Here is a 23,414-nt window from a genome sequence, read left to right as displayed (position 1 = left end):
CCATCTACCAACAATAGATAAACATAGGAACAGGAGGAGGCCAATCAGACCCTTGAGTCTGTTCCACCATTCATTTGACTGATCTGTACCTCAACTCCGTTTACCAGCCTTTGATCCATATCCTTACCAAACAAAAATCCACTAATCTTTGTATGAAGAAGTGTTTCATGATTTCAGTCCTAATTCAGACCAAGTTCTAATTTTATTATGCTTTCTCTTGTTCTGGATTCCTCCACCAGAGGACATCGTTTCCCCATATCTACCCAATCAAATCCCTCTATCATTTTAAATACCTTGATTAGATTACCCCTCAAACTTCTAAACTCAAGGGAATACAAAACAGGTTTATGCAACTTGTATTCTTTACTTATCCCTTTAAGCCCCGGTATCATTCTGATGAATCTATGCTGTACTCTTTTCAAGGCCAAGATATCTTTCCTGATTACTGACCACCATACTGCAGGTGGGGTCTGACCCTGGCTCTGTACAATTGAGGCATCACTTCCTCACTTTTAAATTCCAACCCCCTTGAGATAATGGCCAACATTCCATTCGCCTTGATTACTTTTTGTACCTTTGCACTAGCTTTTAGTGATTTGTGTACATGGACACCTAAATCTCTTTGCTCCTCCACAGCTCCTAGTCTCTCACCATTAAGAAAATATTCCGATTTGTCTTTCTCAGATCCAAAGTGGATGACCCCACACTGAAGTCAATCTGCCATAGTTTTGCCCACTCACTTGGTCACCATAGTCACTCCCCTATCCATCAAGCTAGTGACAACCTCAAAAAAATGCAATTATATTAGTCAGACATGACCTACACTTCACAAATCCATGCTGACTCTCTGATCAGCTGATACTCGTCCAAGTGCTCAGTCACTCGGTGTCTGATGATAGTATTGTATGTTACTTTCTATTTTGTTTGCAATCTATGATAAATCCCATTAAGTGAATTTTGGTCAAACCAGGACAATATCACAATATTTTGTCAGTCATCCTTTCTCATGATAATTAAGTGGAAATTCTAGTGCAATTTTTGGATTACCATTTGGTGCTTTCCATCCTGACCCAGGTGAAACATACCAGCCTCCAGAATATTAACATATTTGAAATTCAAATACAGAGTGACTGCTGCAACTTTCAGAGTATAAATCTGATAGAAGGTGAAAGAGGGGAAATCCTTGAACCAAGTCTTCTTCCATTAGAATGGGTTTGAGAATCACTTTTTTGTCCATCTGAATGAATCTTGAAGAATCCTCACCATGAAGGGAAGCAGGCAAGGGAGGAGAAGGGGTACAGAGAAACTTCCCCCATTCCAGGAGATTGACAGGCCATCTAGGTGATGCTGCCTTGGCTCCGGCAGAAACTTTTTGATAACATCTTGATCTGAAAAGGTTGTCTATTTCTGAGTTGATTTGTAACTGGACCATGACTCTGCTGAGGGTGTCCACTCGTATATTTTGTACCTCAGCAAGGTGTTGAGCAGAGGTGTCTTTGAAGTTTTGATGTCACCAATGCCAGATTTGCCTACTGATGAAGTAGACTAGCCAGAACTATGTCCTTTATCATTTGTTTTAATACTTCACACCCTGCCTGACTTATTGCAGATGCACTTCTTGAAAAAAAATGTAGTGCTAGCTTGGTTTCTTAAATTGGAATCTGTTGAGATCACATTGCCTGAATCCAGACTTTCTTTAGGTGGGATATCTTGCAAGGGTGAGATATCTTGTGAGGGTGAGATTAGGCACTGGGCGAGAGATGGGGAGGGGACAGCAGGCAAATTGCTGAGAGCACCTGTCTCTTGAGATGACCACAGTTGGGTGCTGGACATTGCCTGGTCACTAATGAATTCTCATGATAATATAGAGTTTGCTAATGACCACTGTACAAAAAAAAGCATTGTGATGGGCACCACAGAAACAGCAATCACCATCAGCACTAGGAGCTGTCTGTTATGCTGTACTTGGATTTTGGATAGTACCTGGCAGGAAAAGCACTAACTAAATGATTGCAAACTTCTCCAGCAATAGTAAGGCATCAACTTGCATTTATATAACTGCTGTAACATAGAAAAAGGTTATAAGGTGCGTCACAGAGGAAGAAAAGAACAGACACTGAGAATAGACCCCTATGTGGGGGTGGAAGGAGTTGAAAATGGGACTGAAGATTTGGTTAGAGATGAGTGTCCAGTACAGTAGAAAAGTTAAGGGAGAAAGTTCTAGAGACTAAGTCTAGGACAGGACAAAGAGGAGGTGATGAAAAGGACAGAATCAAGAAGATATGGGGAGGGCTGCTAACCTGGAGTAACTTGCAGAGGTTGGACAGGACAAGACAAAACTGTGGAGGGGTTTGTAAAGATAAGCATCTTGAATTTGATGCATTAGAGAACAGGGAGCCAGTGTAGGTCAGTGAAGATAGGGTGATGGGTGAGCAGATCAAGGTGCAAGCAGAGGAGATCTAGGCAAGTTGGGAGCTTACAGAAAATGGAGGTCAGAAGGCCACTGAAGAAAGAGTATAGAGGTGACAAAGACATGGATAATAGCTTTGGTAGGGGGTAAAGTGGGGGCAGAGACAGGCAAGGTGGAAACAAGTGGTCTTGACGATGGATAGGACATGGGGTTCGAAGTTCATTTCTAAGTCAAACAGGATGCTGAAGTTGCAGAGTTTGGTTCAGCTTAAGCAAACAGCCAAGGAGGTGGATTGTGTGGCAAGGGAGCAGAAATCTTGGGAGGAGTTGAAAACAATGGCTTTGGTCTTCCTGATTTCAATTGGAGGAAATTCTGGCTCATTATCTCAGACAGGCAGATGTGGGATCAAGGGAAGTGGAGGAGGTAAAGCTGGGTGTAATCAACATACATATGGAAGTTGGCCCAGTACCTACCAATGATGCTGCATTCTGTATGGTCTCAATGCAGGCTGCTTTGAAGGATAGGTTCTGCACTGGCTGTAACTGGGATCCTTCTCCTTTTACAAAGGTCTCCTCAGAAAGTGAAAAACTTGCAGAATCACTTGCTTAGAAGCAAACTAATGCAAGAATAAGCATCTTTGAGATCCATGTTTGCAAGCCAACCCCTGAAACATATGTGACAGAGTCTTGAATTTTTCTTTAATATAAAAAGGAGTACATGATCCTAAGGACAACTATGGGCTGGAATTCTCCCATACTTGCAAAGTAGTGCAAACTAGCAGAACAAAAACTCTGGGTTTTCCGACTATAACAACTTCTATATCTTATATCTTATTACATGGCAGAGCAATGCAACTTTAAACAGAAACATTATATTTTCATGGAGATTTTGATTACTAGTTTTATCTTCAACCACAAGCAAACTACATAAGTACAAAAGTTAGTAAACAGTTAACAGACAAATAATAAATACAAATAAGTGATTTATACTTGTAAATATAGTCAGTCAAGTAGCTTATGTTTACAAAGAATTATGGGAGAAAAATCAGGATTTCTGACTCAAAAATTATCTTGTTACATGAACAAGCATTTTTTCTATTAAGGAAATACTCCTGAATAAGGGCCTTAAATTGTGTTATCCTTGAGTATGCATCCCAATCTGTGCTCATGTTTGTGTGCAATTCACAGTAAGGAAAATGTAAATGGTGGTAGATCTGTCAATCAGGGATGCCACGTTAGTGGGCTGAATTGATTGAGACACAACTACGTGGTGAGTCTTTTTTTTGCCTCGACAAAATGTTTTTGTTTTATAGATTACATATGGCTTTAGTCTTTCTCACATAAAAGCACGAGAATTAGGCTATTCCAGAGCCTTAACCTTTCATGTTCTTTGTAAAGAGTGACTGCTTTAATTTGACACTTGGCAGTAGAATTGTTATTGTACTGTACTTGTTACTCTATCTGATCCAAATATAGGGTAGAGAGATACGGGAAGAGGTAGAGCATGTTGGACAAAGGGTTCACTCGCAAATCTTTTTAAAAAATGTATAAAAGTGGAGTTCGAAAGGTTTTGCAGATGAATGGTAGGAAATGGGATTGCACCAAGCATACCTCATGACAAGTTCCCAGTCTCAACTATACTGTTAGGAGGCAGTACTTAAGCACAGAGCAGTGAGGAAGAGGGATTTCACAACAAAATAGAAAGAGGAAATCACTGTAAGCTACTATTATTCACCTCTACCAACTGTTTCCAAACTAACATAGTCAGAGGCTGGAAGTTTGCCAATTGGCCATCCTCTCAGCAGAGCAAAGGTCCATTGTACAAAGAGATTTAGATAAAGGGGCAAAAGTGAATGGAGAGAAAAACAAGGCTTTTTAAAAAAAAATTTAAAAACCAATACCCTCAGGAAGGAAGAGGATACTGTAGAATTACAGAACAGATCATTTAAAAATAAGGCACACTGCTCTTTTAAGTGGAATGCACTGCACCAAACACTTATTTTTAATTCAACTAAATGACAGGGAGAACACGAGAATAATAAGTACTGAGGAATAAACCTTCTATGTATCATTTCCAATTATTTTAGAAGATGCTTACTACTGGACTGGCTTGCCCAGCATGTTTGTTTTCCATGTATTTTTAGAAACTAGTAGTAGTTGATTGTACTGACGCAAGCAAATGAAAGATGAGAAAATAAGATTCATTGGCCTGATTTTGAAGCAGTAGCTTCGCCACTGTAAAGTTGTTATGCAGTACTCTGAAGCTCAGTTTCTAAACAGATGACTCAATGACATGCTTCATGTTGTGAAAGCACCACATTGTTCTTTGCATGTGACACATGATGAATGAGGATGGCATATATTCCTTCCAGAACTCCCCAATACAGCAACGTCCATCCTTTATATGTTCTGTTAGCCAAGATCAGTCTTACAAAAGAATCGTAATATTTGTTAATTCCTTGAATTTACATTCACGCAGTAATGTTTAGTTGGTGCTGGGGTTTTCTAGTGCATATGTATCTTGATCGACATCAAAGCTTGGAAAGAATGCCAATTTGTCGCATTCCCTATGGAGCTGCTCACTGATACTCCAGCAACAAGCGTCCTCAGAGGGGGCTCCCACATAGTGCACAGACCCAGATAGGGGGATAACCTTTCCTACAAGGGAGATCATTTTCTTTTTTAGGTTAACTAGATGAGGGGAAAGGACATAGCGCCTCTCCACATTTTCTTTTCTTACTACACAAAGTATAACAATGTTACTCAAGAGTAAGACCACCCTTCCCCTAATACTCACATTCCCAAGCAAGTACACCTAGTCATTACGACCAACTCCCCAATCCACATTTAATCCGGAATCCTTCCTTTCTGTTGTCCATCTCCTCTCTTTATAACCATATTCGATTAATCCAGAGATTTGTAATAAATCTGATATCCATCAACCTATCCTAATGCACAACACATCTTCCACATCTCCATAAAGCATTTCCTCATCACATGCTGCATTTATATTAATTCAAGAAGAGATTCTGTAACATTGCCTGAGGATCTCAGTGCTCTGGAATTCAAACATTTGTATTCCAAATATCACAGCACTGAAACATTTTTTAAAAAATCTACAAACTTGGACATGCAGTTATTTTAAAGTCATGGTTCGTGATTTTGTTTACTGGTTGCCATGATTTCCCTCATGTTTGGGGAAGGTACATAAGGGCCAGTGAGTGCAGAACTGCACTGCTAGCCTGTATGGACAGATTGAGGCACTCAGCTTGCTGCAAGCAGAATAAAATGGCCTCAGCCTCCAGCAGTGATATTTATATTGTCCAGAGATAACTGCACCATCTTGATTACCTTCTAGCGCTGCTGCTGAAGTCAGGGCTGCTGTTGGCAGCAGCACTATGAATTAAAGGAGCTGAAAAGGCCCAAAACATATCTCGCCTCTCATTCTAGAATGCTTACAAAGACTGAATACGTATCGGTAATTTTAATCAGCCTGCAGTCAATAAACCCACTTCAGAAAGTAAAATTTAAACATTTTACAAAAGAATTATCAGGACCTTTACACATAACTTGAACTAAATTAAAACTGTGCAGCACCTACCTCAACAATATCAGAGTTGGTTCTGCTTTCGTGGGGTTCATTATACTCTGTGTACTTGAGTAGAACTTTGTCCATGTCAGTGCTAGCATACTGAAACAATTTGTTTGAACTGTTGAATATTATCAAAGCTATCTCACAGTCACACAGTACACTCAGTTCATAGGCTTTCTTCATTAATCCAAATTTTCTCTTTGTGAACGTCACCTGCATCGGGGAAAACAGAAAACAGAAAACCGTTATGTCTGATTTTGAAATCTGAAGAATTTAACAGCTAGAAATAAGTACAACCATGTAACGGGATTCACACTGCCACTGCATGAAAATCATGATTTTAAAATTGTATACCCCAGTCTGTTTTTACTAAAAATCATTGGAGGAAAATATTAATCAAAACAAACACATAAATGTTCCAAAAACCAACACAAAAAACACAAGAAATTTAATAGCAAATGATCATTCATCCCAACAAGCTCTCCCTTCGTTGATGGATCTCAACTCCACCTTCTTACCATATCCACCTATCGTCTCTTCCTCCAGAAAGAGATCTGGTTGTCTTTTAAACCCATCTATAGTATTTCATTATGTAGCCTTGTCTGGCAACTTATTTGCTACGTCCATTACGTTTTGTGTGAAATTTTCTATCTGAATTAACCTATTTATGTCTAATTTCTTAATATCCAAGTTATGTTCTAGCTTTTGAAACAATTTCTCTGGATCAAATTTATCAATTTCCATAATAATTTTGAAAATTTCTATTTGGTCATGTTGAAGTTTACTCTTTTGAAAATGAGAACGTGCCCCATTTACTTATGCTGCAACAAGAAAAGTGCTTTTAAAAAGTAAGCAAGCAAAACTGAGTTACGTATGTCACTTGTCTCATCTCATTCAGATGGATCAAAAATAGAAATTTAGTGGCAGTGATCTGTGACACACAGCCCACTGATGTAGTGAGTAGCTTAGTCCAAAAGGAAGGGCCAAGGCCTGACTCCTGGTGTGCACTAAGTTTCAGCCAAGGGTAGGAACAAGAAAAATTAGCCAAATTCCTACTTCTGATCGCTATCCAGTGACTGGTGCTGGAAGTGTGAACATTAGCTGAGGACAGCGATGGTCTCATGTGTGATGACTTTTGAGGTCAAGTTGCTTGACAACATTCACTGTGAAGGGGTCACACAGGATGAATGGGCAAGGTAGCAGAAAGCAACCCCAGCAATGATTCAACAACTTCAGGAGACAGGAAAGGGAAGAAAATTTACATAAAGGGAAGAAACAAAAACAGCAAGCAGCTGTTCTTATCATCCAATACTGTCTTTCAACTTTGGCTAAGCTCGTTCCCTATATTGATCTGCCATAAAGGGATTCTCAATACAATCACATCACAAGACTGCTGGACTGTGACCAATTAAAAAAAACTTTAATTTCTGCATTTTAATATTTCAGTAACTAAATAAAATTTAAATTGGGATTTCTGCAGGGGTTTTATTTTGGGATTTTACACACACACACACTTTTGGGGAGCACATTAGAAGGGGAATTATAATAGGCCTCAGAAAATGAATATAAATGAGCCAGAAATTGCTTCTGAAATAACGGACAACCTCAACAGTGCTCTCCGTTTTTTTATGGCGAATCGAAGGAGCAAGTTCCCGCGTTTGCACATGCGCACTAAAACACAGAAATCGTGAACTTGCTCCTATTGGTTCGCCAGCGATTTGATAGCTTCGAATTAAAGGGCCATCGTATGCTACAATCAGAGAAATCACTGAAAAATCGCAAACTTGCTCATCTGCCCAGCTGGAAAGTAACCACTAAACAGGTACGCTTAAAAATACCAGGTCGATATTAAGTTTTAAAAGCACAGTTAGTCTTTATGACTGCCAAACAACTAAAAAAGTTAATTTTTTAAAATGTGGAGTGTCATACTTATTTTAACAGTATTTGGTCATAAAAAAAAATTTAAAATTTTTAAAAAACTTTTCCCTTCTGTCTCTTTAATTTAATTCAGTTATTTCTTTGGATTTTTATTTAATTTTTTTTTTTTATTTACAATGACTTCCAGAATACTAACTTTAAATGAATGAAGTCTCTTGCCTGCTTGTGGGCATGACTTCTCGTCCTGACAGATTTTGTGGACGTGTCTTCTATTCTCACAGACTGTTCCATGCACATCAACTCACGCTGCTCAGATGCTGAGTTAATAGCGAATAACTTTGTAAAAGTTCAAAATCAAGCAAAGTTCAAATTTGCATTACGCCGCTCTGCGCAAGTTCTGGCCCAATGTATCATCTAAAAGTGACCCTTCATTTCCAGAAAAGTTAGACCACACAAGACTCCTGCTATCCTGCCATTATACTCATCTCATTAAACAGAATTAACATTTTGCATCCAGTCACAAAACATTGAGGAATGCATAAGGAAGCCAAATTTGGGGGGCAAAAAATCAAGGAATAATCATTTCTATCGTGTAAGGTATTGTATTAAGCAACCTTATACCTCCATTATACAATCAGAGGTCAAAATAGATATAAAACTGTGCAAACTCCAACCTTTGACTGGCAGTATAATTTTTGAACGTTCGGGCAAATCAGCACAAAGTCCACATGGATACTGCCTTCAAGCCTGTTTGGCCAGAAATTAACTACAGGAAAAATGTACGGCTGGTTCCCATCTGAATTAACCCAATTAGCCTAGTCAAACGCATAAAATTTCAAAATATTCCACTGATTTCCAAGGATAACAAAATGTAATGGATAAAATATTATTGTACAGACAACACATGGTCTAACCAGATCAACAGACAAATGAACCCATAACTCATGGAGCTATGTGTGACTTCACAGTTAAGTTTGCGTGCGTGACATGAAGAGTTTAAGTTTACTGCTGTGGGGGGACACAATAAACTGCTGCAAATCTAATGAATTCAAATTGATAGATTTACGCAGTTAAGGTCTCAGTATAATCAAGTCTTGATTTCATCCAGTAATAGCTTCAAAAATAACTGGGCACAGTCATTATGTTACCCAAGTTTTTTTAAAAATATTTCTTTAGTCCTTTAAGCAGTTTTTTAATTAGTGTTTAATTTATTTTTATTCACAATTTTTTAAAAATTAATATGCCTCAGTGAGTAGTGTTATTCACAAAACAAAAACCCAGAATAAAAGGCTCCCCTTGGTTTTGTTCAATTACCACTTAATAACCCATTCTTCAGAAAACAAATTGCTTAAGCACATTGTTCTGGAAACCAGATAATTTCCCAAAAGCAGGGAGGAAGTATCATTTGAGGTCATTCTACGCCATAGATTGCTGATTTTATACATCAGCCAGATTTCTGCTCATTAAGCACCCCACCCAATTTTGAACCCATTTCTTACAGTTTTGTTTATCTTTCCGATTTGTGCCAAGTGTTTAGACACTTTGATTTATTTTGGAATGTCCATAATATTAGGTCAATGAATTTCCCAATGGGAATTCCCCTTTTACTTATATATTTGGAGGAAGAGGCGAAACAATGGAGGTATGCCAGGCAGATCAGAGGCAGGTTGCCAGTACCTTCCCACCCACATATGCAAGCAGAGGCACGCCTGGGTAGCAGTCAATATGTGGAACTGACTACATGGGCTCTGGGTCAGCAGATACCCAAATGCAGAGCTGAATCATCTGCTGCATCCACCTTTGGGATGGCACAGCCAGAAAACACAAGAAGTCAGCTGCACCGCTCAAGTCCATTAGTTGGTGGGCTGAGTTATCATACTGACTTTTTACAACTGGGACAAGAGTTGGAATCCAGCCACACTGAAAAATTGTTCCTCTCTGCTAGTTGTAAGGGAGTCTCAATCAAAATCATAGTAGCATAGGACTACATGCGTTTACAGAACAGAAGATTGTCAGTTGGCCTATCTTATTTGTACTGGCTCTTTGCGAAAACAATCCAAAACGAACTGCACTGTCGTGCTTTTCCCCCAATAAAATCACTACATGTTTACCACCTATCAAAACTACCCATAATTTAGCACAAAACTGATGACCTCTTGAGGTTGCAAGAATGGTTGCTCCAAGAGAGGGACAAATTCCCCTTGGTGCAGTAAGAGATGCTGTTTAAAAATTTGTGCTGTACTGTTGTAACAGAAAAGACACTGGTTGCTCAAAATGGAAACTTTTCTATAGTTTTCAAATATCACAGAAGACTCAGCTATTATAAGCTGATCACATTACAACTAAATGTCTAACTTAAGCAGCAGTTTGGTATTCATTCTCTGATTAAAGTTAGAACATAAAAACCTATTCAACACCATGAAGTTTGTGACCATCATCTGGATTGATTCTATTCTTTGAACTGTAAATAGAAAACTATTTCAGTATATCATTATCAATGGTCTCAGAGGCCACCCCAGTGACTAGCATCAGAATCCTGAACACCGGTTTAGAATCCCAGAATCGAGAATCAAATTTAATTCCTCATAATAGGCAAGTTTCCCTAGAGTGCATCTCTGTGAAGCGGTTTCCACTTGGGTTTGATACCACATGGAATATAACTCCAGCGCACTGTCAAATGGATTTAAGTTGGCATCTCAGACATTGCAGTACTCCCTCAGTACTGCACTGAAGTGTAAGCCTGCAAATGGAGCTTGAACCCATTACCTTCAGGTTCAGGGGCCATAGAGCACGATCACTGAGCCCAGGCTAATGCTGCTTTCCCAACTGAAGGAGTGTGATTACATCAGAAGCAGCAGAGATCGAATGAGAAAATAAATAAATGGCATCATTTTAACCTAACCCGCCAGGCGGGAAATGGGAGGGTTCGGGTAGGGCACCTGCTTTACCCGCCGCCCGATTGTACACTCCACTGACTTCAACGGAGGGTAAAATTGGGCAGGGTGTAAGATGGGCAACAGACACTGAACCGCCTGTTTCCAGCCCGTCAGGTTAGTTTAAAATTATGCCCTTTAAAATGTCTCCGACATTGCTCTTTGTTGCGACAAAAAAAAAGAAATTTGCCTAGACAAGTATATGCTTGTATTAAATTTTCATTTCTGAATTTTAAAAGGTCCAACACACAGGCACTTTGTAATAGAATGCAGTCACAGGGAAGAAAAAAAAGTGGCAAAAGAATTTAAATTTATTGCTACTCTTGTTACAGTAGAGATAAAAAATAATGACATACTGTTTTGCACCACATTTATGCTGTGTTCCGTGCCTCAGTATGCAAATCTATGTTGGCACATTGAGCAGAGTTACCTTGTTTATACTGCAGGCTCTTGGCATATAACTCCCACAGGCAGCTTTCTGTTACAACAGACACAGTTTTGCACACATGCATGTATCAGTTGCAAACAATATCTTTTAAAATTTCATATTAAATAGTGAACAGAATTGGTAGCAGAAACAATTGGCTGCATGCCGAGTTAATGTGGCTACAAATCAGATGAATATTTAAATAGTCCATTTGAAATTAGGGCAATTCAGAAACCAGAATTAAACAAATCTGCACAGATAATTAGATGCCAGAATTCAGCAATCCTGATCTTAACTCAAAGTGTTAACATTAATGGGATGACTATAATTTCATTTCAGTTGCATGTTAATAGGCTACTACAGGTACAAATCACATCTAATTTCAAATATTAAAACATCAGTAGAGTGGGGAAGATTTCCTCTGGTTGCTACATGTGGTGATATCATAAACATAACCCCTATATAATGATTGAAAAGCCGGAATTCCTGCACCTGGTGATGTATGCGCATTTACAAATGTTCTTTTCCATTATTACGAAAAAGCAGTTGTGAAGTCTATTTAATAAGATGTTATGAAGCATGCAGGACCTTAATACAGGCATTAAGGGTAGGGCAGCATTGTGGTTATGTTACTGGACCAGTAATCCAGCAAGCCTAGACTAATAATCCAGAGTCATGAGTTCAAATCCCACCACAGCAGCTAGGGAATTTAAATTCAATTAATTAAATAAAATCTGGAATTAAAAAAACTAATATCAGTGATGGTGGCCATAAAACTACCGGATTGTCGTAAAAACCAATCTGGTTCACTAACGCCCTTCCTTTAGGGAAGGAAACCTGCTGTCCTTACCCAGTCTGACCTATATGTGACTCCAGACACACAGCAATGTGGTTGATTCTTAATCTTGATGTGGAGATGCCGGTGATGGACTAGGGTTGACAAATGTAAAGAATCTTACAACACCAGGTTATAGTCCAACAATCTGCCCTCGTGAAATGGCCTAGCAAGCCACTCAGTTGTACAATCCTGTTACAAAATGACAATGAGAATAAATCCAGACGGATCACTGGGCACCAGACACGACAAAGGCAAACCAAGCCCAGTTGACCCTGCAAAGTCCTCCTCACTAACATCTGGGGACTTGTGCCAAAATTGGGAGAGCTGTCCCACAGACTAGTCAAGCAACAGCCTGGCATAGCCATACTCACAGAATCATACCTTTCAGCCAAAATCTGAGACTCTTCCATCACCATCCCTGGGTATGTCCTGTCCCACCGGCAGGACAGACCCACCAGAGGTGGCGGTACAGTGATACACAGTCAGGAGGGAATGGCCCTGGGAGTCCTCAACATTGACTCTGGACCCCATGAAATCTCATGGCATCAGATCAAACATGGGCAAGGAAACCTCCTGCTGATTACCACCTACCGCCCTCCCTCAGCTGATGAATCAGTTCTCCTCCATGTTGAGCACCACTTGGAGGAAGCACTGAGGGTAGCAAGGGCACAGAATGTACTCTGGGTGGGGGACTTCAATGTCCACCACCAAGAGTGGCTCGGTAGCACCACTACTCACCGAGCTGGCCGCAGTCCTGAAGGACATAGCTGCCAGACTGGGCCTGCGGCAGGTGGTGTGTGAACCAACATGAGGGAAAAAACTTACTTGGCCTCGTCCTCACCAATCTACCTGTCGCAGGTGCATCTGTCCATGACAGTATTGGTAGGAGTGACCACTGCACAGTCCTCGTGGAGACCAAGTCCCGTCTTCACACTGAGGACACCATCCAACATGTTGCGTGGCACTACCACCGTGCTAAATGGGATAGATTCAGAACAGATCCAGCAGCTCAAAACTGGGCATCCATGAGGCGCTGTGGGCCATCAGCAGCAGCAGAATTGTATTCCAGCACAATCTGTAACCTCATGGCCCGGCATATTCCTCACTCTACCATTACCAACAAGCCAGGGGATCAACCCTGGTTCAATGAGTCCAGAAGAGCATGCCAGGAGCAGCACCAGACACACCTAAAAATGAGGTGCCAACCTGGGGTGAAGCTACAACACAAGACTACATGCGCTAAACAGCGCTAAGCGATTCCACAACCAACAGATCAGATCAAAGCACTGCAGTCCTGCCACATCCAGCCGTGAATGGTGGTGGACAATTAAACAACTAATGGTAGGAGGAGACTCTGCAAACATCCCCATCCTCAATGATGGTGGAGTCCAGCACGTGAGTGCGAATGACAAGGCTGAAACTTTGCAAACATCTTCAGCCAGAAGTGCCGAATGGATGAGCCATCTCGGCCTCCTCCCGATATCCCCAGTGTCACAGAAGCCCGTCTTCAGCCAATTCGATTCACTCCATGTGATATCAAGAAACAGCTGAGTGCACTGGATACAGCAAAGGCTATGGGCCCCAACAACATCCCAGCTGTAGTGCTGAAGACTTGTGCTCCAGAACTATCCGCATCTCTAGCCAAACTGTTCCAGTACAGCTACAACACTGGCATCTACCCGACAATGTGGAAAATTGCCCAGGTATGTCCTGTCCACAAAAAGCAGGACAAATCCAATCCGGCCAATTACCGCCCCATCAGTCTACTCTCAATCATCAGCAAAGTGATGGAAGGTGTCATCGACAGTGCTATCAAGCGGCACTTATTCACGAATAACCTGCTCACCGATGCTCAGTTTGGGTTCCGCCAGAACCACTCGGCTCCAGACATCCTTACAGCCTTGGTCCAAACATGGACAAAAGAGCTGAATTCCAGAGGCGAGAGTGACTGCCCTTGACATCAAGGCAGCATTTGACCAAGTGTGGCACCAAGGAGCCCTAGTAAAATTGAAGTCAATGGGAATCAGGAGGAAAACTCTCCAGTGGCTGGAGTCATACCTAGCACAAAGGAAGATGGTAGTGGTTGTTGGAGGACAATCATCTCAGCCCCAGCACATTGCTGCAGGAGTTCCTCAGGGCAGTGTCGTAGGCCCAACCATCTTCAGCTGCTTCAAAGATCTTCCCTCCATCATAAGGTCAGAAATGGGGATGTTCGCTGATGATTGCACAGTGTTCAGTTCCATTCGCAACCCCTCAGATAATGAAGCAGTCCTTGCCCACATGCAGCAATACCTGGACAACATCCAGGCTTGGGCTGATAAGTGGCAAGTAACATTCGCGCCAGAGAAGTGCCAAGCAATGACCATCTCCAACAGGAGAGAGTCTAACCACCTCCCCTTGACATTCAACAGCATTATCATCGCCAAATCCCCCACCATCAACATTCTGGGGTCACCATTGACCAGAAACTTAACTGGTCCAGCCACATAACTACTGTGGCTACAAGAGCAGGTCAGAGGCTGGGTATTCTGCGGCGAGTGACTCACCTCCTGGCTCCCCAAAGCCTTTCCACCATCTACAAGGTACAAGTCAGTAGTGTGATGGAATGCTCTCCACTTGCCTGGATGAGTGCAGCTCCAACAACACTCAAGAAGCTCGACACCATCCAGGAGAAAGCAACCCACTTGATTGGCACCCCATCCACCACCCTAAACATTCACTCCCTTCACCACCGGCGCACCATGGCAGCAGTGTGTACCATCCACAGGATGCACTGCAGCAACTCGCCAAGGCTTCTTCGACAGCACCTCCCGACCTGTGACCTCTACCACCTAGAAGCACAAGGGCAGCAGGCACATGGGAACAACACCACCTGCACGTTCCCCTCCAAGTCACACACCATCCTGACTTGGAAATATATCGCCGTTCCTTCATCGTTGCTTGGTCAAAATCCTGGAACTCCATAATTAACAGCACTGTGGGAGAACCTTCACTACATGGGCTGCAGCAGTTCAAGAAGGCAGCTCACCACCACCTTCTCAAGGGCAATTAGGGATGGGCAATAAATGCTGGCCTTGTCAGTGACGCTCACATCCCATGAACAAATAAAAAAAAGTCATTATACACTGAATAATGGAAAACCTATTTACATAACAAAGTAGAGCAATGTATTAAAATGGTGGTTGAGTCAAATTAAGTCCCAGAAGTTGTGTCGGTTTTCGAGAGCGTACTGAAACCAATTCCACACACTTTCACACCCCATTTTCTTACCTGCCTGTTACGCTCATCCACAATCCTTGTAATCTGAATCTTTTTCCGCCCCATCTTCAACTTCCTCTCTCCAATATATCAGCGTGCAATCCTAGCTATATCAGTATTTAACGTTCTACTGCATGATACAGACTTCTCTTCTGAACTTTCTTCCTCTAGACCTGGTCAGCTGATCTCCTCTTCGAAATCCTAGAGAGTTTTAAAAAAAGACAATTGATGATGAATAAATTTTTAAAAATGTAATCCAGTTTTATGAAGAAAACCTTCTTTGTCTCAGGTTTACAACTTTTTTTTTAGGAAAAACAGATCAAACCAAGTCTAAAATGAAAAACCGCAAAAGCAGAGCAACTAAGTGAACTATAATAAGGATGTTGAGGCAATTGAGAGGGGACAGCACAGATTCACTAGGATGCTACCTGGTATGAGGAAATACAAGTACAAAGAAAAACTTTTAAAAATAATTGGGGCTGTTTTAATTAGAACAAAGAAGATTAATATTTTGTTCAGGCACTTTACAACCTTTTGGACTCAACATTGATTTCAATAACTTCAGACCATAACACCGCTCCCATTTTTATTTTGTTGAACTGCAGCTGCTAGTTATGGTTCTGCTGTTGCCATTTACAGCTCCTCTAGGAGGATCTTTTGTTTCTTAACTTGTCCCATAACCTACAAGGCTACGGACCAACTGCTGGAAAGTGGGATTTGGCTGGGTAGCTCTTTTCTGACCAGCACAGACACGATGGGCCAAATGGCCTCCTTCTGTGCTGTAAATTTTTCTATGTTTCTATGTCCCATTACTACCCTCCTTGCCTTGCACCATCGTCCCTTTTGTCATTTAATCACTCATACCCTATCTCAGACCTTCCCTTTTGTTCTTTCCTCCCCTCCCCTCCCGCTCCACCCCCCCTTCCTCTGGCTCTGTACTTGCTTAAAAACTTTAACTCTTAACATCTTCCAGTTCTGATGAAAGTTCTTCGACCTGAAATATTAACTCTGTTTCTTTCTCCACAGATGCTGCCTCACTTGCTGAGCTTTGCCAGCATTTTCTGTTTTTATATTAGGAGAAGATTAAGGGGTGATTTGATAGAGGTTTTTAAAATTATGAAGGGATAAGATAGAGCAGGTAGAAACAGACTCTTTTCAGTGACTGAACAAGGGAGCATAGAAATACAATTAAATGTAAGAGATTTAGGACAGAGAGCAGGTGAAACTTTTTTTTTTAAAAACAGAGTTTTGTGAGGCTATGAAACACAGTCAGAGTTAATAACTGAAGCAGAGGCCATGTCAACATTTAAGAATAGTAACATTAGATAGGTCATTGAAGGGAAGGGAATAAACGGATATGGGAATGGGCTGCTTGTTGCTTTTTGTAAAGAGTACTTTTTATTCTGTTTGAAAATAGTAAGAAATTTTTCTATGCAAGAATTTTCTGTGAATATTAAGAACATTCTGTCAGTGAGCAGTTAAAGGCTGATGGTGACAGGTAGGAACAAGCTTTCTTCAAGATTCCCAACTATTCTACCAGTATTCTAAACATCTATTTGCTTCAGTATATATCAAGTGTGATTATCAAGCCAAACAGCTAAATGTTTGTGATTGAACAAAGTTTTTCATTCTTATCAAATACTGGAGGTGAGTGAGCTACAGTGAAATTAATCCTTCTTGTCAAAAAGTTATTGATTTGGTCTTCTCAGCACTGAAGTCATTTTTCCATCCACTATCCAATTCCTAATCTAGAAGTGCATGCATCAACTTGGGTTGCCTCTGGCCTTTCAAATGAGAAGTTACACTCTCATGACATCCACCAAGCCCTTAATACAAATGACATGGATGAGTGGAGCCAAGCATGCAGGGTTATAGAGATAAGGATGACAAACATCCCTTTGTTGTGATCTAAAGCTTGTACCCTCTGATAAAGTTACACATCCAGGCCAACAGTTACAAAAGCCCAACTTCAGAATGCTACATCTCAAAAGGTTTCTGACGTACAGAGATCTACTTGCTCTCATTTTTGTAGGCACCGAGTGAATTACAAATCAAATAATTTCCTCTGAAATGAAAGTCCATGTTTCTTATTTCTGTGAGCTTTATCACAGTTAGCAGAGGGGATACTGGCCCATGGTCACCATGGCCTGACTTTGATTCCTTCTTAGATATAAAAAAAGTGATTTGTTGATCGTTCAATCTTGACATCAAACAGAACACACAGCTTGCGCAGCTAATCAACATCTGCCGTGTTGTCCATTGCTGAATGAGAAAAAGTTAACGCAGAGCACATTAATCCTCCACGAATTCTAGAGTGTACAATGGGCATGTGGTAGTACTTTCAAAGCTGTAACGTTATCAGAGTTCAGCTAACACCATAAGCCAGGAATACTCACTTATAGCCAAAAGGAATAATTCTAAGCATCACCTGTTCAAGGGCTGCCCCCACAAACCCATTGTAAGACTTATTTTTAACAACATGGCCACTCATTTGCCCTTCTTCTTTCTATCTACACTTGGCCAGGTATTTCCCGTTTCCTGCCCCTAATGCAACCACACAATTATCCTTTCCTAACTATGTTTGCTTACATAACAATAATGACTACCTGACCAAAGTAATTCATTGCTGTGAAGCGCTTTAGTACATCCTGAGCACTATATAAATGCAAGTTCTTTCTTTCACCAACCACCATCACGTGCTTTCCCCTTTCTTCCTTTATGTTGTTTTTCCAAACTGGTCGAAATAATTTAATTTGGACTTCAGTCTCCTATGCCGGATGTGACTGATCTGTTTACTTCCCTTCGCAATATGGTTGTTGGGAAAATAACATGTGAAATAATTCTTACCCTCTCTTACTAGGAACCCTGTAATTAACCACATGTGTCACTTACGGTTCAGAGTTCATTTTGGCCTTCATCTTCATACAATGAGATGTAGTTACCAGATTTCCAAACATCAGTTCATTTTTTTAAAAAATTATCGACGGTTTTGTGCACAGCAGCACTGCAATCGATTACTAACAGACAGTGGACGAAACTTTCACTGAGGTGGGGGCATATTATCGGGCGGTAGCAGATCAACCGCCCATTATACACCACTGTCCAATTCTCCTTTCCACTGAAGTTGATTTGCTACCTCCTCTTTTACGCACCTGTCAAAGTTGAAAGTTCCACCCAGTGTTTTAGACAGCCTGACTTGGAATTGCACCCATCACCTCATTATGTAGTGCAGGCATGCATGAAGTTTCACACCTGACTGCAACAGATACAAAAGGATGAACAAGTCTGACTTGCTCTTCATTGAAAGTCTAAGTGATATATGAACAGACATCCAGTATTGTTTTTCAGTCGCCAGCTTCTTCAGTGTTGATTTCCCGTAATCAGCAGCCAAAACAAGATAAACCTGCCAGTTTTTGTTTTACACACCAGCCAGTTTTTGTTTTACACACCAGCAGCAATGCAGAGCTGTTTTTCATGGGGTCATCCTGACTGCTGCTGGTCTTAATGGAGCATTGGCAGCAGCACATTTCTGTGGTGACTTCAATACATTACAGCATGTTGGGATCATGAACAAGTGCATTTACGAACTTTGCACTGACAAAGTCATTCTACGCATGTGTAGTGACCAAAATGTAATGTCAAACCTGGGCATGCACTTCCTCTTTGCCACTTGCTCACAGGGTGGCTGGCAGCATGATTTAAAAGTAAATTTAGGAGGTTGGCACTCTTAGACTACTCTCCCAAGACCTGGCCCACAATATAAAAGGTGGTCAAAATTGCAAGTCTTGGTGGGAGCAGAAATACAGCAGTGATTCAAATCTGCTCAAGGGGCAGATTATAAGTTCAAAGTCCGCAGTTGGCCCACATACTAGAGTACTTCACCATAAACTATCACTTGAACAGTCCAATGAGATCACTGCCTTGTAATTCCTCCTACCTATCCATTATTTTCTACTTGATGTTGTTAGATTTTCATTTCAAATAAATTTAGTTTTAAATTATACAAGAATAGGTTGCAGAATAAAGACAGAACATTTTTTGTTTGTTCAATAAATGCACACTTCTTTTCTCAAATGTGTCAATGTACGAGAATATTTGTAGGAAGCATAAAAATATTAAAGTGCAAGTGGCATGAAATGGCTCTAAAAGGAGAACTGGCCTGAAAACTTAAAATACAAAAAAAGATTTTTTTTATAAAAAAAACTGGCAATTGATTTTGGTGCTATCAAATATCCACATATCATTATCTCACTGCTGTTTGTGGGTCTTTGCTGTGCACAAATTGGCTGCCATGTTTCCTACGTTACAACAGCAACAATAATTCAAAAAGTACTTCGTTGGCTGTCAAGCGCTTTGGCACGTCCTGAGGTCGTAAAAGATGCTATAGAAATGCAAGTTCTTTTTCTTTTACAGTCAGAAGCAATAAAGTTTGGGAAATGCTTCCCCACGCATATGTAAGTAATTAACGATAACCGATTATATATTAATTCCATGCTGTACTGAATTACAATATCAATTCTGCACAAAAACAAATAGTGTACAAGATAGTCATGCACGCACACACACAATGTAGGGAGGATCAGCCAGTCAATTTAGATAAGTGGTATTCAGATAAACAACTTCAGGCTGTAAAACATCTCAGGGTTGTTGATCAACTACATCACTGAGAGTTAAACAAAACAACCCGACACATGATCGATCACTTTCACTCCCAACTACAACCAGATTTGCACGACAGTATTTCATACGAATCCAAAATTTGGTTTTAACAGTAAGGTCACAAAAATTGGATAAATGTTCACCGAATTAGAAAATGTTATGTAAAGATGACATTGCCCAAAATATTTCAGTTAACAACTTGTGGCTGCAACTCTTCACTACATTTAATGGAGCAGATTCTGTTCTTACTATTGCTATCTGGCATTCAGCACATTCAGTGTTTATAACCATTATCCTCTTCCAGTGTAGCCTAGATTCAGATTTCTGCCTGGTTTGTAGACAACTGCATACAACTGATTTTCTGCCCACAACAGCAACTCCATGTATCATTTAGAAGCTGGAGTCCTGTAACTTTTTAGCCTCTCATCTTGATTAAAAACTGACCCCAGGAGCACCTGTTAGTTCAGTACGTAAATGTGTCACCCAGTGTGGTACTGATTAAAAAATGCCCGTTACCACTGACCTGCATCAAACAGGACTTAGTTATAAAATACCTATTAAAACAAAAGTGTTAAAAGGCATCAAAGTATTGCATTGCTAATGGGTAAAATATTAACTTTGTTTAAAACAGAAAAATCAGCTCCAGGCAGGACTTCCCTGAGTTTGTCAACAGATCACAACAATAACTAAGGAAAAAACAGGGATGACTATACATCTGAACTAGAAACATCAGAGTACTGGACATGCGCACATCAGTCACCGTCTGAAAGACAAAAACTGATGTTTTGGGTAGGACCTTCTATCTGAAATCTTAGTTCAGAGGAAGTATCCCACTGTTACATTAATCCATCTTTCTCTTTCAGATGCTGACTAATTTTGTGTAATTTTTATTTTTACTTCAGCTAAACAATAATGGGCCAGAATTTGCTGTAGCAGGGCATCTAGTGGTGTCTGCCGTTAGTTAGGCTTGCCACGGCATTCTTCAACTCAAAACACTTTTGCCCAAAAAGTTGCTCAAAGTGCCAGCTGATAACGTCACAGTGAGGGAAACAGGGCAACCAACAGGGTATCTCCTTAACCAGAGTGAGGGGTTGGGAAATAAACAGCAGAAGGACTGAGAAGGAGGGTGAATTGAAGGGGGTGAATTCAATGTCAAATCAGGTACAGAAAGAGAGAGAGAGAGAAAGGGAAAGAAAGATTGGATTAAGAAAAACAAGACAGAAAAGGAAAAGAAAGAAAAAAAAATTTAAATGACATTTTTAAAATCTCCCTGAAAAATTCAAAACCTGGAGGAATGAGACTCCACACATGTAATAGTTAATTTTCAGAGAGGTTGATTTGGCAGTAATTAACAATTACCATGTCATTAAAAGGGTACTTACGCTTGTAATTACTAGCTCTAAATATCTGTGGCGAATTTAGTTTGTACCTACAACGTCACAACAATCAATGCATGTGAATGGTGAAGCAGGCAGCGAAATGCCGCTTTTGCGAAGCTAATGGTGAAGTGGCACATCTCAGACGCAACTTTTAGATATTCGCATTTAATCGCACATCTGCTCCTCGCCTCAAGTTGCTGTACCATTTACGCATAAATAACGGCGAGCGCCATTAGCTTCACCGTTATTTTGACAGCAAATCCCAGCACACTATTAGCTTAATGCCATGACCAGAGTCTGCATTCCCTGATAGTGAAATATTACTCACAATAAAATGATGCTTTTATTTAGCATAAGAGTAACATCTTCTGAACAAAACCAATTTCTTTAGAACAAGCATGACAGCATTTTATGTACATTTAAAATTTTGGGGTATCAAGCTTATACTTTGTATTAATTCCCTTGAGTTTATCAACAGATCATAACAATAACTAAGGAAAAAACTGGGATGGCTATAAATCTGAGCTAGAAACAACAAAGTACTGGACATGTGCACATCAGTCAGCGTATTAATAATTTCTTTTAGATTGTTATTTCCATGAATATATTAATAAGTTTTACACCTCTGGTGAAGCAAAAGAGTATATAAACAATAAATAAAAGAATCACTATCACCTGAACATGAGCAAGATGATCTCAGTTTATCTGTTTAGGTGTTAAATTATATGGTACATCTTTATTTTAACCCATATATGCTAAGACTGTGAAAGCTATAAGAGATAGGAGATGAATCTCATCTAGGTTAATAGTTTCCACTACCTTAATCCCATCCCTTCAATAAAGCCAGTTCCACCCCTGCAGTTCTCCATGAACATACAGACAGTGATCCTCATTATTCAAATTTACTGAGATTTACCTAAACCGGTAATTTTTTTTTCTATGCACGTGCCTTTCAAGTGTATTCGAGCCATGCAGTCCTATTATTACATGAGTACTAAGATCTTATGTAGTGATTCATGCTTCAACTTAGTTCTTTTAACCAGATGAGACAACACCTGCAATAACCTGCCTATTAAAATGGATCCAACTAAATAATAAATCATACACTTCTGTTTTTCTATGGGGTGGGTGTATTAAAAAAAAATCATCCAATACTGTTTTGTTAGCGTTCCTAATTTTTGGTTTCACCATCACAAAGAAATTCCTTTTTACAAAGGTACATGCCCACTGTCGGCATTTCACGCTATCAGTCAGCATGTCAGTATTTGCTGACAAAATTAAGAGGGAATCGGGGCCCCTCTCTTCTCAGTGCCACTCGTGCGAGAGTCCGGCTGCTAATGGAAGCAATTGCAGCCACTGCATACCATAGGCAGGAATTCTCACAAGAACGGGACACTAAAGATCCCATGGCACTATTCAAAGAATATGCAATCCCTGGAGATATAGGTGGATTATCAGCACTGGAAGACATTTTGGGAAGTCCTGAGGCAAATGCCAGCCCATAGGGGTCATCTTGTACCGATAACAATGACCTGAGATCACATAAAGATGTGTCAATATATAAAATTTAAATTAGTATATGAATGGAGAGAAAGACAACTTTCAAACTACTAGACTCAGGAATTATTTACGTCAAAAGGTGTAATATGTTAGTTGTACTTTGACCCTCCCTCCCCCTCCACATTCTCTTAAAAGAGCACAATTTTCATGAAATTCTGGCAAATAATCTTTACTATGACAAGTTGATTATCCCTCTTTAAACAAAAAAAAATTACCTTTAAACGCAGAAATTCATGTCTAGCAAATTGGGGGGGGGGGATGAATATTTGCATATGTTTACAAAACTAGGAAGGAATGCTCCTCAAAAGTTTTGTTTAAAAAAACACTCAAGATCTGATGTAAAATCTACAAAAAATCAATAGTCACAACTGCAGAAAACATGGATTTTTAAAAGCAAAATTATGGCCGTTCTTATCAGGTTCTTTGAAGAGTCCCCTTCCGCTCTCAAGCCTTTGAAACTGACCTATGTGTTTCCAGCCAG

At 40.2% G+C, this 23,414-nt stretch overlaps 1 protein-coding gene across 15 annotated transcripts in view; it reads right to left on the bottom strand.

The window, feature by feature from the left end:
- LOC137301862 (myocyte-specific enhancer factor 2A-like) overlaps window positions 1-23,414 on the bottom strand; it is a 311,843-nt gene that overhangs the window by 100,112 nt on the left and 188,317 nt on the right. For all 15 annotated transcript variants that reach the window (XM_067971554.1, XM_067971555.1, XM_067971556.1 and 12 more), the window contains 2 exons: window positions 15,348-15,536; window positions 6,011-6,214 (listed from right to left, as the gene is read on the bottom strand). In XM_067971554.1, coding sequence (XP_067827655.1) covers window positions 6,011-6,214; window positions 15,348-15,401 — 258 coding nt within the window. In that variant the 5' untranslated portion in view covers window positions 15,402-15,536. The remainder of the gene's footprint in view (window positions 1-6,010; window positions 6,215-15,347; window positions 15,537-23,414) is intronic.

The sequence above is a fragment of the Heptranchias perlo genome, chromosome 34 (assembly GCF_035084215.1).
Source record: "Heptranchias perlo isolate sHepPer1 chromosome 34, sHepPer1.hap1, whole genome shotgun sequence".
Taxonomy (NCBI): domain Eukaryota; kingdom Metazoa; phylum Chordata; class Chondrichthyes; order Hexanchiformes; family Hexanchidae; genus Heptranchias; species Heptranchias perlo.
This window is presented reverse-complemented; position numbering and strand designations above follow the sequence as displayed.